The following is a 16,626-nucleotide window of genomic DNA, read 5'->3' on the forward strand; positions in this document are numbered from 1 at the left end:
GTTAATTTACATGTTCTTCGCAGAAAATGAGCCAAGGGTTATGAGTCAAAGGTTGAAAAAAATATTTGTTGTATCATTTTTATTTTAGTAAACATTGAAAACGGGTCCCACAGACCCAAACCTCTTTAGAGGGTTAAGTAGCTTAAGCCTACTTGTTGAGCAAAGCTTCATTGTGTATTTCTTATTCACCTCGATCGATCAAAATCATGTTCCCAGCAATTGTTGCTGTGTTTCCAGTGTGGGGGCGGCCAAGCATTGCTATTGACTGGCAGTTGCCACCCAGCTCATTTGCATAGCTCATAACTCAAAAACCATAAATTGTTACCAAATGAAAGGGGGTATACATTTGTTAGCTGGACCCATATGTTTAATATTCTACAGTATTTTTGGTGAAATCATGTTCCCAGCAATTGTTGTTGTGTTTCCAGTGTGGGGGCGGCCAAGTATTGCTATTGACTGGCAGTTGCCACCCAGCTCATTTGCATAGCTCATAACTCAAAAACTATAAATTGTTACCAAATGAAAGGGGGTATACATTTGTTAGCTGGACCCATATCTTTAATATTCTACGGTATTTTCTGTGAAATCATGTTCCCAGCAATTGTTGTTGTGTTTCCAGTGTTCCAATGGCCAAGCATTGCTATGGAGTCAGTGTCAGTTGTCACTCAGCTCATTTGCATAGCTGATACCAAAAAAACTATTAATTGTTACCCAATGAAAGTGGGAATACATTTATTAGTTGGACCTATACATTTAAGATTGTATTGTATTTTCTGTGAAATCATGTTCCCAGCAATTGTTTCTGCGTGTCAGGTGCAGGGTGGGCATTCATTGCTGTAGACTGTCAATTCACAAGCTGCTCATTATTGACCTATATACCCAGGGATGAACCCAAACCATGAAACTTTACAATGAAATTAAAGTCAAATCAATTTATTTGCACATTTCACACTATATTTGTCAGTACATGCTTTAGAGCAGTGCTTCGCAACCAGGAACTGATTTATTTAATTAAGGGCATTTTTGGTGGTATGATTGGATCAGTTATTCAATTAGTTGAGCAAGCCCCAGCCTTTTCCCCCACAAAAACATGCCTAGGGCAACAGTGGCAAGGAAAAACTTCCAAGGTGGAGAAGGAAGAAACAAACCTTTGGAGGAACCAGACTTTAGTGGAGGGGCCCATCCTCCTCTGGCTGGCTTAGGGGTGACAATGATGGTCAGATCAGACAATTAACAATGAATTCTGAATAATTTGGTTGTGTGATGGGTTTGGCAGGGTGCAGATGAAGGAGGTGGCGGTCCTGGGGCAGTATGTTGGGGGTGGCTCAGTGCTGTAGCATGGTTGTGATGAAGACAAGGGAAAAAAATGACAATACTGCAGTGGGAAGTAAGTAGGGACACAGATGGGACTTGTAGGGAACAAACCGAGGCCTTAATTGTAAGGAGGATTTACTGTTGGGCTAATTCTAGTGAGTATTTAATTTTGTAAGTCATCTAGGACAACCTTTTGCATTTTACTTGGACAGCAACTTAACTGATTACTATCAAGTATTATACTTTTCGAAAACAGACAAACGTAAAGTCCACAGCTGCTCCCATCTAACTGACCTGGAAAGGAAGGACATTGGTGAGCATCAAAGCATCAAAAACTGGAGGTAGTTTTCCTGTAATGCCAAAATACTGTAAAGATAAATAGAGTGAGAGACGGTCAAGAACTGCTAATAAAGATGAGTTGTGGTGCTTCAGTGAATCCATTAATATTGCTTTTAAAAATATTTTTCCCTCTAATATCCTGCAATGTTCTATTCTAATATGAATCATGGTCCAATGTAACGAATGTAAATTTACTGGACCAAGGACAAATTTAAATCTCCACCAATCTCTTTTTAAATTTGGTAAATTTGGCAAGACCTCAATTGTCTCGCAGTACAAACTATACAGTTCCTGGCTAACAAATGTAGAGGGGACTGCAAGAATTCTTTTTTCGGGTACTGTTCTGATTAAAAATGACAGGTATGTGTCTATAATGGAATCATTTAGCCAATTGTTTCCTTTAAGAATCGCTAGATGATGCGATTCTAAGTTAATGGGTAAATTTATTTTTGAGCTAATACATGTATTTTGGTTAGGAGATTTGGACATGCATCGAGCAGAACACGAGTGAGCAACTTCTACTTTACAATGCTCTACTTGCTCTTTTGAAGATATGCAGTCAAATACGCATATTAAGAATTTAGACTTTAGAATTATTTTTTGTATTAAATCAAAAGTGTACTCCGTTTTTTTCCAAAAACCCACAGTGTCGTTTCCAGGTATTGTCATTTTTAAATATAATCACCTGTGGGTAATAATGTAATCCACTTAGTACAGCTACCAATGTATATTTTTGCTCTTTAAATACAGATCTAAGGCTAACATTTTGATGTACCTCAAGTGGTACTGAATTACATGCCACGATAAGCGTTTTTGGAAGATGAACAATTGCTCTGTGTAGGTCAACTTCCACGAAACTTCACGTTTTACTACAGCCAGAGAGACCCGCCCCCTAACGGGCAACACCATTCATAAGCAGGGTCCTGAAATCAGTAAATTAATGTGAAACTGGAAATGTAACGCAGGATAATTTGATTCTGTCTTGATAAACATTCCTCGACAGGTCTGTATTACTACTGTATTACATTGAGAATATAATCATATTTTTATTGTTGAGGCTATCACTTGGATCTATAGGTATACTTATGAATAAGAAAGTCCTCCAAACCCCATAATGTGACTTCTACTGACAGAAATGTTGTCCTGAACAGTGCATTGTGTGCATATGAAGGGAATTGCTTATGGCGGTACCAGGCAATAAATAAAGGAGATGTAGGTTGCAGTTGTGTGTTCGACGTGCAGAGTGCACTCAGCAAATTGGTGAAACAACTTGACTTATTTTGTATGCCTAGGGTACAAGAGCAAAATACCAAATGATTAATTCTTAGAGCATTTATATAGATTTGGACATTTTAACCACTTCTCGTTATGTTGTAATTGCAAAATCAATAAGTAAATGATTGAGGTGATTAAAAATACAACACCGCAAGTTGGCATGACAAGTGTCTTGCATCACTTTAGCCATTTCTCACATCTCTGTGATGCCCATCTCTGCAGTTATTAAGCCGCAAAGTAGAACAGTGCTAAAGTGCACTTGGGTTGGCAGACTGGGCATCAGCGCGAAAAGCCTCTAGCAGTTTAGTAGATTTTAGCCGATTTTGTGATAAGTGGCAGGTTGTTTCTACATAAAAAAAACATTGATTTAGGATTTGAAATTCAATGAAGAGTCTTTTATCACGGGAGGTCCAGTGAGGATTGGCCATATGGAGCATAAATAATATGAACACAACATTAACAAGGGGTTAATAACTAAAGTATCTTGAATCAGAATCAGAAGAATCAGAATCAGAATCACTTTAATCGCCATGTAGTTTTTACGTACAAGGAATTTGCTGTGGTATGTGGGCGCATGCAGACAACATAAAGAATAATACCAAAAATAGAAACATACAGTGGGGCAAAAAAGTATTTAGTCAGCCACCAATTGTGCAAGTTCTCCCACTTAAAAAGATGAGAGGCCTGTAATTTTCATCATAGGTATACCTCAACTATGAGAGACAAAATGAGAAAAACAAAAAATCCAGAAAATCACATTGTCTGATTTTTAAAGAATTTATTTGCAAATTATGGTGGAAAATAAGTATTTGGTCAATAACAAAAGTTCATCTCAATACTTTGTTATATACCCTTTGTTGGCAATGACAGAGGTCAAACGTTTTCTTTAAGTCTTCACAAGGTTTTCACACACTGTTGCTGGTATTTTGACCCATTCCTCCATGCAGATCTCCTCTAGAGCAGTGATGTTTTGGGGCTGTCGCTGGGCAACACAGACTTTCAACTCCCTCCAAAGATTTTCTATGGGGTTGAGATCTGGAGACTGGCTAGACTTGTTTGGGATCATTGTCATGCTGAAAGACCCAGCCACGTTTCATCTTCAATGCCCTTGCTGATGGAAGGAGGTTTTCACTCAAAATCTCACGATACATGGCCCCATTCATTCATTCCTTTACACGGATCAGTCGTCCTGGTCCCTTTGCAGAAAAACAGCCCCAAAGCATGATGTTTCCACCCCCATGCTTCACAGTAGGTATGGTGTTCTTTGGATGCAACTCAGCATTCTTTCTCCTCCAAACACGACAAGTTCAGTTTTTACCAAAAAGTTCTATTTTGGTTTCATCTGACCATATGACAAATGCTCTCTAGCAAACTTCAGATGGGCCTGGACATGTACTGGCTTAAGCAGAGGGACACGTCTGGCACTGCAGGATTTGTCCCTGGCGGCGTAGTGTGTTACTGATGGTAGCCTTTGTTACTTTGGTCCCAGCTCTCTGCAGGTCATTCACTAGGTCCCCCCGTGTGGTTCTGGGATTTTTGCTCACCGTTCTTGTGATCATTTTGACCCCACGGGGTGAGATCTTGCGTGGAGCCCCAGATCGAGGGAGATTATCAGTGGTCTTGTATGTCTTCCATTTTCTAATAATTGCTCCCACAGTTGATTTCTTCACACCAAGCTGCTTACCTATTGCAGATTCAGGCTTCCCAGCTTGGTGCAGGTCTACAATTTTGTTTCTGGTGTCCTTTGACAGCTCTTTGGTCTTGGCCATTGTGGAGTTTGGAGTATGACTGTTTGAGGTTGTGGACAGGTGTCTTTTATACTGATAACGAGTTCAAACAGGTGCCATTAATACAGGTAACAAGTGGAGGACAGAGGAGCCTCTTCAAGAAGAAGTTACAGGTCTGTGAGAGCCAGAAATCTTGCTTGTTTGTAGGTGACCAAAAACGTATTTTACCGAGGAATTTACCAATTAATTCATTAAAAATCCTACAATGTGATTTCCTGGATTCTTTCCCCCCATTCTGTCTCTCATAGTTGAAGTGTACCTATGATGAAAATTACAGGCCTCTCTCATATTTTTAAGTGGGAGAGCTTGCACAATTGGTGGCTGACTAAATACTTTTTTGCCCCACTGTAGATATAAAATAAGGTGGAATGTAATGTAGAATATAAATAAAAATAAATAAAAAATAAAAAATATTTGCAATACAACATGATGCTGAAGCGGGTTATGTGAAGTATTATTAAAGTGCAAAATATAAAATATAAAGTCTATGGGGGCGGGATAAGAGTCTGTGACAATGGGGGGTCCCGGGCCTAGTTGACATTAATCACAGGGAGACAGTGTGTTGATGTAAAGTGTCTGTAACGTGTCTGTAACGGTTGTAACGGTTCTGTGACAGTGGGGGGTCCCCCGGGCCTTGTTGATGAGGCCAGCTGCAGATGGGTAGAAACTGTTAATGTGGCGAGAGGTTTTGGTCCTGATGGGCCGCAGCCTCCTGCCAGAGGGAAGTGTTTCTAACAGTCTGTGTCCGGGGTGAGAGGGGTCGGCCACAATCCTTCCTGGAGGCGTACAGGTCCTGAAGAGATGGCAGATTGCAGCCAATCACCTTCTCTGCAGAGCTGATGATACGCTGCAGTCTGCCCTTGTCCTTGGCAGTGGCAGCAGCATACCAGATGGTGATGGAGGAGGTGAGGATGGACTCACCAGGTGGAGGGGAAAGGGCTATGTGTCTATATACACTGATATCTGAGTATATCAACCAGTTAAATGAGTACCAGTGCCAGACCTGGTTAATAAAATTCCCAGTCCGTGACTAAAACAATACATTCAAGTTACTTATATGATAACTTTGTACTGCATCTTCATTGTACGTCGCTCTGGATAAGAGCGTATGCTAAATGCCATGTAATGTAATGTACATTTCTGTTTAAATTTGCGAACTGGAAATTCGCAATTTCACGTTCATCCATGCATGAGATAATTTCAAATATAGATATCTATAGATATAGATAAAGATTATCTTTCCACGCATACTCTTCCAAATGAAAGACGAAACGAAAGTAAAAAGACGAGGCAAAAAGGGCAAAGGCAAAATTGAAACAGAAACCTTAAATTATCCTTTATTTCCCAGATTACAGGTACATCATAATTTGGAATATGCTAATTGGTGAAACTGATATTAAGCTTCTTTTTTTTTTTTACTGTGTGTGCCATACAGTTCCCAGGCTTTCCCCCCTAGTTTGCATATATTTGTGTGTGTGTGTGCGTGTATCCTTGCATCCATACGATCAAAGCAATTGATTATTTTAAGTCAATGGTTAACCTAGCGACGCATAAATTGAACTCATAACGACACTGAAACTACCAGCTGTGTTATACCATGCAATAAAATGCCGAAATGTATTGAAGCGTTATCATTTTCCATTTTAGTCACGGGACTCTGGGGGTTTTAGCCACATATCCTAACTTAAAACAATAAAATAATTAGGCTACCGGTTCCTTTAGCTTTCAATGTGGACGGCCCAGCTACATTTTAAGTTTCGTTTCACAGCAGGGAGCCGCATTTCCGCGGAATGGATGATGATAGCGTTTTGCATGATCATTGGTACTTCCTGTGCCTATCGTACTATAAATTTAAAGTGGGCGAGTATTCAGATTCATTATTATCTGTCCTTGAAAGTGTTCTTTACGCAAGGTTTTCTTTATTAGCGACATCATGCGCCAAAAACTTAAAGAAATTCGGGAGATTGGACTGGACTTCGTAGAGTTCTTAGGAGAGACACATAGAAAATCTATAACCGATAAAGCCCAACTTCGAGATATATACAACTCAGAATTCAGAAACAGGTAGGCTATTATTATTATTATTATTATTATTATTATTATTATTAGCTCAGATGGCACAGACAATTCAGTCTGTTGTAAATTTTCTGATTCTTTTGTAGGGACGGAGGCAAAGACCCGAACTTCTCAACACTTGTATATGCTTTGGCGAGGTCCAATAAAGCCTGTGTATGTTCGGGGACGATACGCTTCAATCCTAAGGTACAATTGAATATTGGGATGTGATCGAAATTTATTAGCCTTAGGTCTACATTCTGCATGGATTATCCTACGGATCGATTACTTTGCACCTACCTGTTGAAAAAGAGATGTGTTAAAATAGAGAATGCCTACTTTTTAAAAATAGAATAGCATATGTTACTACCATGTGTATATTCACAAATCATGTTAAATTGTAGAATAATAATTTTTTTCTAATCATTGTGTAAGAAAAACAAAAACAAAAACCTTACAATTACAAGAGTGCAGTTATATAATTACTGTACGTTGTTTGGGGCAATCAGTGTACCAGCAGAGGCTCACGGTTTCTCAGCGTTTTTCTCGACAGTTTCTTGTCTATTCTAATAATTGCGGAAATGGTTTAACTTCGGAAAAAAATCTTAAACGTTGAAGAAAAAAGTTTTTAGCTTGTTAGGGCACCATGGCAACGATGAAAAGGATAAATAAATGGAAATAAAATACGTCGATATCAACTTTCATCACATCAACTTCTTGCCCGATTTTTCTATTTTGATTTTTAAAAAGAAAAAACTTCTCACACCTGTTTTTTTAAAATAATAAGGCCTGCTTCTGCCCCAGAACAGTTCACGATTTTGCCATATTAAGTATTCAGTATTCGCCGATGTCAGACCCCATTTTGTGCCTTTTTTTACACTTATTAATTAATTAATGATTCATATGGATGTATATGTTATTTCTACTTTCACAATTTCTAGTACGCATGGTAATACAAATTCAACATTTATTCTTCAGGCTTAGAAAAAATTAATATTTTTAATATGATATCCCATCAGTTGCGTCTGACATTCAAGGAGACACTTTCACCTAAATGCATGTGTACTAGTTTTTGTTTCAGGAGGTCGAATGCATTTCAGTTCTGTCAATTTTGATATTAATTGGAGAGAAAAAAATCCCATAAAACATTATGAGTACATTTAAATTCTAATTAATTTCCGGAATGAACTGAATTGAAGTGGAATTTATCCAGGCAAAAAGCAAAAAATGACCACAGTTCAAATTTATAATATATAAAATGTGTTTATTTACAAACCAGGTTGTTTGCAAGTATGTTTAGACAAAGAAGGCAAAGGCTTTGCTACTATACTGGTCAAACCTAGATCAATCTCAATAAGTCAGCACAGCTAATAATAGGCCCCACAATTAGTCACACATGGGAATATTCCAGTTACTGGCTAGACACATCATCCACAATAATCTAACAGTCATGCAATGTAACACACACGCACACACACATCCTGTTTCTGCACAGCGGAGGCTACTGCTTCACACCCTTGAACCTGCTCTTACAATTTACAGTTTTTAATTTGGGCAAACTTTCCTTTGAGCAAGGAAGGCAAATAATTTATGGAAGTATTGTTTCGGAAAGCATGACTCATAAAGGATCCACCTTTCTCCATCTGCCACGCATTTTCCAACTCTTTAACTGACGTGGTCTGAACTGACGTTTGAAGAAGCAAGAACATGCCATTTGCTTAATCCATGTTTTCTCGATTTATTTTCCTTGCCTCTTTTTCTAGCCTCTCCCGATGGGTGGAGCTAGGAGTAGAAAAAAGAGCGAGACAAAGAAAAAAGAGGAGAAATTGGAATTGGAGTGAGCCCAGGTACTCTTACTCTTACTCAGTGCTGTCTCGGTCTCTGGCAGGTGCGAGTGGTCTATGAGGACCAGTGGAGGACCTCCCAACAGCGTGCTGAGCCCCCCGGCAGTGTACCCGGGGGTGCCTCTCCTGCCCCCTCTGCCGGTGCAGCGCCAGTCGCTCTGTCGAGCTCGGAGACTGGGGTGAGAGCCAGGAGGCGTCTGGCCCACCAGGTCCTGGAGTCCCTGAGACTGAAGCGGTGAGAGTCTCTCCGACCGGGGCATCCCGGAGACCTCAGCAGACCTGGGAATCATACGGTTCTGTCTGCGTTCTGAGGAGTCGTCAGATGTTGAGCTTCAAAGCTTTCGCGTCCTAACTCAGCAAAGCCGAAAAGCGGGGCAGTTCTTCGCAGGTCAAAATGACAGATGCCCTGAAAGTACTCTGAATGTACAGTATCAAAACCCTATCCTCTAGCCCGCTCGATAAGCAAGATATTTACGTCACTAAAGCTTGTTTGTCAAAATTGTCAGTTAGAACCATATAATTCTAAGGCCTCGTCATCACTGGTTTCTTTGAGGGTTGGGTAAACCGCGGTCTGACTGTAAAACAAAAACCATAATGCTCATTCTTTGACTTGCAATGGCCAGAGAGTGAGGTTTCCTAAACCTGTTAAAATATGGAGCTGCAATGAGCTGTATATCAATGACTTGCTTGAACACACCTCATGTGAAGTCATCACACGGTTTTGCTCTTGTAATAGAAATACTACATACTACTAATCATTTTCAGGTAACCACTGTGTATTAATGAAGTGGTCAATCATTCATTTATATTCAATTTTTATCCATTCACATCATTTATATTTGTTTGTTTGTGTGTATCAATATATTTCATATATTTACTGTTAAAGTTGTTTACTTGCAGAATATGTATTGGAAAGCTTGATGTGATGGAAAAGTAACTAACTAGCGTCAATTGATCACTTTGTGTTTGTGCTCTCCTGATTAATTAAAGACATTATGTATGTGTCTGTTGCACCATTGAGCCATGAGGAACTTTAAAAAACCTTGCCTACAGATAAGAGAGACAGACCTGGGGGAGTTCGGCCGTGTGTTTATGAATGGGCATGCACAGACATCCCCCAGACTAACTCATTAAAACAGATTTAACTTATCAGCTCCAAGATTGCAACTGCCTTGTGTGTCTTCACAAACACAAAGCCCCCCCTAACACCTCTGCTGGCTCAGAGATGGGGAATTCCCTGAAGGTCACAGCTGAGCTATAAGAAAGCTGTTTCTCAAATATGATTTTGAGCCTTAGAGCACACCTGAACCTCTCCTCTTAAGCTTAAAGAGTGTTCTCTCTCATTCATATTTTACTCCGACGACTTTCTCTTTGGCAGCACGGATGGTGCAGTGGGTAGCACTACTGCCTCACAGCAAGGAGGTCCTGGGTTCGAATCCCTGTCGGCCGGGGCCTCTCTGTGCGGAGTTTGCATGTTCTCCCCGTGTTTGCGTGGGTTTCCTCCGGGTACTCCAATTTCCTCCCACAGTCCAAAGACATGCAGGTTAGGCTGATTGGAGAGTCTAAATTGCCCGTAGGTATGAGTGTGTGAGTGTGTGAGTGTATGGTGTGTGCCCTGCGATGGACTGGCGACCTGTCCAGGGTGTATTCCTGCCTTTCGCCCAATGTATGCTGGGATAGGCTCCAGCCCCCCTGTGACCCTGTTCAGGATAAGCGGGTTCAGATAATGGATGGATGGATGGATGGATGGATGGACTTTCTCTTTGTATTATATGACACTCTCCACAGTCAGCCACAACTATTGCTTAAAATCACAAGTGCCTATGGGAGTTTTGTCCATCTGTGGTTTCATGAATCTTCTCTGTCCCCCATCACTTATGGCTTGCCCATAATGTGATATAAAATGGGAGCACTATCTGTATATTAGAAGCACTGTGTGACTGCTGTAAGCTATTTCATATTTCTCCAAGCTCAATACCAAACTTGCGCTTTTACCAAATTAAAGATTGCACTTGTAAATTTCTGTAGCACAGTTGTTTTTGTCCCTTACACAAGTTCAGCTATTTCAGTTATATAACAATTAAACCTGAGCCTTTGCTGGGTGTCCATGGCACGAGAAACGAGGAGGTCGACGATGAACGATGATCTGACCATCTTTCCCCTCCGTCCCCAGGTCCGTCTTCATCTCCGACAAGTGTGGGATCACGATCACCTCCGATCACGACGGGCGGGGAGACGCAGAGGCGGGCAAGACCAAGTTTGACGTGGAGCGATCCAGGGAGGCCTACATGGTGACGCTGTGCATCGAAAACACCGGCTCGGATCCGGTCTACTTCTGCTACTACGCAGCCCTCCATTGGCTGCGCTGCTACAGCCTTCATGACGAAGAGAGAGTCACGCGGGCTAATCCGCTCCTCCTCACCCCCGGTGAGAAAAGCGCAATTACTGTAAGAAACAGAAAGCCTAGTTTGTTATTGCTGTGTAATACGCTCACTGAGCACTTTATTCTGAACATTTCTACTTTATTACACCTACTTATTCATGCGATTATCTAAACAGCCAATCGTGTGGCAGCAAAGCACTGCATACAGTCGTGTAAAAATGTGTCAGGAGCTTCAGTTAATGTTCACATCAACCATCAGAAAGGGGAAAAATGTGATCTTAGTGACTCGGAATGATTGTTGGTGGCAGACAGGGTGGTTTGAGTATCTCAGAAACTGCTTATCTCCTGGGATTGTCACGCATACTATTCTCTAGAGTTTGCAAAGGATGGTGAAAAAAATAAAAAATAAAATAGAATCGAGTGAGCGTGAATTCTGCAGACAGAAACGCCTTGTTAATGACAGACATCAGAGGAGAATGGCCAGACTGGTCAAAGCTGACAGGAAGGTGACAGTAACGCTAATAACCACAAGATGTGATTTGGAACATTGTCAAATAATGCTTGGATAACATGAATCATCAGTCCATGCCAACTCAGTTGTACATTGCCATTAAAGCTGGGGGATATACGAAATACCAAGAAATTCTGAAATTTTTGTAAATTCTGTATAACTTTTCACTCAAATTGTTATGTAAAATAGAAGCATTTCCACTACAGGTCTCAGACTTTTGAACCCCACTGTATATGAAGTTGTAGTTATATAAATGTATTTGGTGTCTGGTAAGTGCATACATGTAACTGTAGACCAGCTTTATGACCAGCTTGGCCATGCTGGTAGACCAGCTCATACCCAGCTAGACCAGCTTTATGACCAGCTCATACCCAGCTAGACCAGCTCTATGACCAGCTCATACCCAGCTAGACCAGCTTTATGACCAGCTCATACCCAGCTAGACCAGCTCTATGACCAGCTCATACCCAGCTTGACCAGCTTTATGACCAGCTCATACCCAGCTAGACCAGCTCTATGACCAGCTCATACCCAGCTAGACCAGCTTTATGACCAGCTCATACCCAGCTAGACCAGCTCTATGACCAGCTCATACCCAGCTTGACCAGCTTTATGACCAGCTCATACCCAGCTAGACCAGCTCTATGACCAGCTCATACCCAGCTAGACCAGCTTTATGACCAGCTCATACCCAGCTAGACCAGCTCTATGACCAGCTCATACCCAGCTAGACCAGCTTTATGACCAGCTCATACCCAGCTAGACCAGCTCTATGACCAGCTCATACCCAGCTAGACCAGCTCTATGACCAGCTCATACCCAGCTAGACCAGCTCTATGACCAGCTCATACCCAGCTTGACCAGCTCAATTTTCAAGCTGGCACAGCTCGCTTTCACCCCGGGGATGCCTTTAAATAAAATGTTTGGTCACTTGTGCTTTACCCACAGGTCGGAGGTATGAAGTCCAGGTTAGATTCAGCTCGCTGCATGTGGGGTTCTTCCCTGCCACGCTGGCCTTTGAGTTCAAGAGCAACCTAGCATCCTCAGCGTTCCACATCGTGCGCTTCCTGGAGGCGGTGTGCTGCAGCAGCCTGGCTGTGAGTCTGGCCCCTATCGCCCCCTACAGGCCCCGTCCAGCCATTATACACACGGTGGTTGCATGCCACATTGATGAGGGAGAGCCGCCTGAGAGGTAAGGCACCAAGATCCACAAAAAACTCTCTGGGAGAAATATAATTACTGGACACGGGGAGAAGCAGCAATTCTGCTTTTCACCAGCAATGTATTTGCCGATGAGCGTGCTCCTTACCCTTTCAGTCCCAAGCCCAATATGAAGTGGCTCCACTCAAATCCCAGGGGGTTTTGGCTTTGGTTGAGAAAATTTAGTAGGGGTTTTAATCGTGGCTAAAAACAGTAGTATAGCAGTATATAAAGATATCAGGTGGAGTTTATGGTAGTTACACTTGAGTGCCATATTTCACTCATGGGACTGAAAGGGTTGGACAAACAAACGGAAATCTTCTCCATTCCCCTCCTTGTTTCTGTGTGCAAATGATAAGCTGAAATAACTTAGCAAAAAGCTTTTCTTCTTGGTTTCACTTTTCGTGCTTTTATAAAGTGTTTTTTTAAAGCAATAACTCATGACAGGCAGCGGTATACAGAAATGTTATCACAGCTAAGGAGAGTTGTTCGGCCCGACGCACAACGTTAACAAACTCTAACGTTGTTCTGCAAAACCTGCTAGCTAGTTAGCTTGCAAGCTAACGTGAGTGAGCAAACAGAGTTTATGCCTTTTTGATGTTTATCTGTACGTTCCCATTGCAAGCACTGAAGACCTGTCCAACATTAGTGTGATCACGTTGCATAGGTCTACTCATTTTATTATTTCAAGAAGCGCTGCTCTGTTTTCTCCAGTCCACCAAGTCTCTCGCAAATCAGCTGATACTTGAAATAAGACTGAACTCAAGCACAGCATGAGATGCTGAATACAAACACTTTGAATGATTGATAGATTTTGGAAAACATGATTAGTTAGTTTGAGTCTTCAGGAAAATTACATTCCTACAGTGACGGGAGATAGAGGAGACGCATGTGGGAACATTCACATTCCAATCCATTGGCAACAGAATCTGACCCAAGCTACCTCAAGATGCAAATCTTGATAAATCCATATAAATTAGTGCATTTAGACTGCAATGACCAAATGTGACACACTTCGGATGTGTCAAGAAATCATATGTATGTCGCATGAAAAGCTATGTATCAATGTGACCTGAAAGTCATCAGCTGACAAGAACATCTGCTGATAATGGAGGCTGCAAGGTTCAACATGAGGTCAATGAGGATATGGGTCTGCTCGACCAAGACACACACATCATTTTTTAACTATCGTTTTGATATGGGCTATTGAATGTAGTTTATATTCAATAACGTTCTGTGTTTCATTCAACCAAGTATGTTTGCAGAAAATGACCTCAGAGGTGCTTCATGTCTACCAGCTAACCCAGAGCAAGCCATCCTATCAGTGTCTGACCCCTCTCCCTTCATGTCTCTGTAACAGCCATGTTGTGCAGCAGCTGAAAATGGTGTTGCCTTTGAGTGACTTCAGATACCCCCCACACCTGAAGGACTTGCCAAGATTCTTGCAGGGCTCTGGATATGTTTATGGGAAGATAGATGAGCTTCAGTCCATGAAGTAAGTGCCTCATATAACTCCTTTTCCACTTTTGTAAACTGTACCTTTAAACTCTCTTTGTAGTGTTCCACTGAGGGTGCTCAACTAGTTGGCCTTTGACTATGAACAACTTGAACCAAGTTTAACCAAAAGCCACGTTCACATAGAAATATGACTCTCCTGCTCTGCTGCCCTGGCTGTCACATTGACCCGGGAGGTGTACTGTTTGCCTTCCATCATTTTTATCAGCAGGCTTAACCTTATCAGTGCAGCCAAAATGGCAAAGAATAATGCTCACATTTTGCATACTGGCAAAAATCAGTTGAGCTAGCCTTTAGCATATGTTGCCCATCAGGCCAACAACAAATTATTATTTGTTGGGCTTATGTTACATATATTACATTACATTACATTATTGGCATTTGGCAGACGCTCTTATCCAGAGCAACATACAGTTGATTAGACTAAGCAAGAGACAATCCTCCCCTGGAGCAATGCATGGTTAAGGGCCTTGCTGAAGGACCCAACGGCTGTGTGGATCTTATTGTGGCTACACCGACCGGGATTAGAACCACCGACCTTGCATGTCCCAGTCATGTACCTTAACCACTACACTACAGGCCGCTCCATGTAACGTACCAATCTCTGTATGCTTTCAATGCTACTAGTTACACAAAGAGCCATTCAATAGGTCAACTACTGTCATGTCAGGGTTGGGAGGTAGTACCGGCTGTTGCCACCAGGGGGGTTTATTATTTTCACCTGGTGCTCATTAGTGCCAACGGGGTGTCTACCTCCAGAAGGTATTTAAAGCCCTCTTTGACCATCAGTCGACGCTTTGGTGTCACTGTTTGCTCTGCCACAAAGCTGGTAAGCACACGGTAGACTCACTGTTAAATGAGTCAGGTATTGTGCTGGTTCTGGGTTTTGCATTTAACAGAAAAAAAAAGGTAAGGAAGGTGTTCTGCTCGCTGTGTGTGTACACTGCGAACACCTTCCTGTAGGTTCTTTTGTTTTTTTTCTCTTTTGTTTTTCGGCTCGTGTGAGCCTGTGGGTGAGGGACGTTGTCCCTGGTATGTATTTTGGTTTGTGCGTTTTCCGGAGCTGCAACTCACGGTTGTTTATTTTATTTACCTAGTCTTTTATACGAGGTTGTACTTTTATTTTGGGATCACCGGTCCGGGGTTACAGGGCTCGCCTTTTAGCCCTCATTTTGGTTGTGTTATTCGCCCTGGTTTTTAAGGGTTGCTTTATTTTCCTTAGCCGTTTTTTGGGGCTATTTCCTTTATTTGATCGGAGCTGGACTACCCTTAGTCACGCCTGGCTCTCTGCCATTCCTCAACCTCATATGTCAGGATTACACTTTTGTTGTGTGGGTGTGTGCTAATCTGCTTCAAAGGTAATCGTTATTGGCAATAGTAAAACATAATTTACTGCAGTAAATTTCAGAAATGAACGAAAAAACACTCATAAGGACATCATATAATCACTCATAATGACATCACATAAGTGCAGCACAGCCACATGCTATTGGAATGATTCTTTCTGTCCATAAAGATCCTATGCAATGAACATCATTAAAAAATAGTTGGATTTTATACATAATGATCCATCAAGAGATTGTATTCCATGTTATTAAGCCTATTTTGTAAAGATTTTACATTTTTATAGATTTTTATATTTTGAGTTATGTTTCGAAACTTCCCATAACAGATTTCCAATTGCTAATTTGGAAACCATGTTAACCTGGTGAGAAATGCTCAGAAGAACCCACACAAGAGTAGTAGGCACAGGTCTAGCTGTTCACAGGACAACAATACAACGTACTTTAAACAACAAAGACCTACATGCCAGAGTTACCAGAAAGAAGCCTTTCCTACGACCTCAACACAAAATGAAAGTATGCAAAAGATGATTGAGAAGCATAAAGCCTTTTGGAGCAATATGCTTTGGACTGATGAACCCAAAATTGAACTTTTTTGGCCACCACCAAAGAAGGTATCTTTTGGAGAAGGGTGAAGCCTTCGTAGAGAAAAACACCTTGCCAACTGTTAAGCATGTTGCTTTGGGGTTGTGTGGGGCACGGGAAATATTGTGTGAGTGGAAGGAAGAATGGATTCCACCAAATATTAAGAAATTCTAGAGGCTATTGTTCGAAGGTCAGTCCAGACATTGAGATTGAAGAGTGGTTGGGTATTCCAGCAAGACAATGATCCAAAGCATACCTCAAAATCAACCATGAAGTACCTCCAGGAACGATTTTTTGCAATGGCCACCACGGTCACCAGACTTGAATATTATTGAAAATCTGTGGAGAGATCTCAAACATCCAGTGCAAGGAGGCTGAAGAATATTTCTGACCTAGATGTAAAAATTCCAAAAGCGAGAATTGAAAGAAATCTTAGCTGGCTACAGGAAGGAGTGACAAAGTACTAACTGACAGG

The 16,626-nt window shown here is 41.4% G+C and overlaps 2 protein-coding genes across 2 annotated transcripts in view; both read left to right on the top strand.

The window, feature by feature from the left end:
• Positions 1 to 6,535: 6,535 nt before the first annotated feature.
• LOC133138642 (putative helicase mov-10-B.2) lies at positions 6,536 to 8,853 on the top strand. Its single transcript, XM_061257566.1, has 3 exons — positions 6,536 to 6,779; positions 6,878 to 6,977; positions 8,659 to 8,853. The coding sequence occupies exons 1-3, from the start codon at positions 6,649 to 6,651 to the stop codon at positions 8,851 to 8,853; spliced, it is 426 nt and encodes a 141-aa protein (XP_061113550.1). The 5' UTR covers positions 6,536 to 6,648.
• Positions 8,854 to 9,229: 376 nt separating this feature from the next.
• The window catches only part of LOC133138643 (putative helicase mov-10-B.2), a 30,381-nt gene continuing 22,984 nt past the window's right edge, over positions 9,230 to 16,626 (top strand). The window contains exons 1-4 of the mRNA XM_061257567.1: positions 9,230 to 9,240; positions 10,788 to 11,041; positions 12,457 to 12,700; positions 14,069 to 14,203. Coding sequence (XP_061113551.1) covers positions 9,230 to 9,240; positions 10,788 to 11,041; positions 12,457 to 12,700; positions 14,069 to 14,203 — 644 coding nt within the window. The remainder of the gene's footprint in view (positions 9,241 to 10,787; positions 11,042 to 12,456; positions 12,701 to 14,068; positions 14,204 to 16,626) is intronic.

Source organism: Conger conger, chromosome 10 (assembly GCF_963514075.1).
Source record: "Conger conger chromosome 10, fConCon1.1, whole genome shotgun sequence".
Lineage (NCBI taxonomy): Eukaryota > Metazoa > Chordata > Actinopteri > Anguilliformes > Congridae > Conger > Conger conger.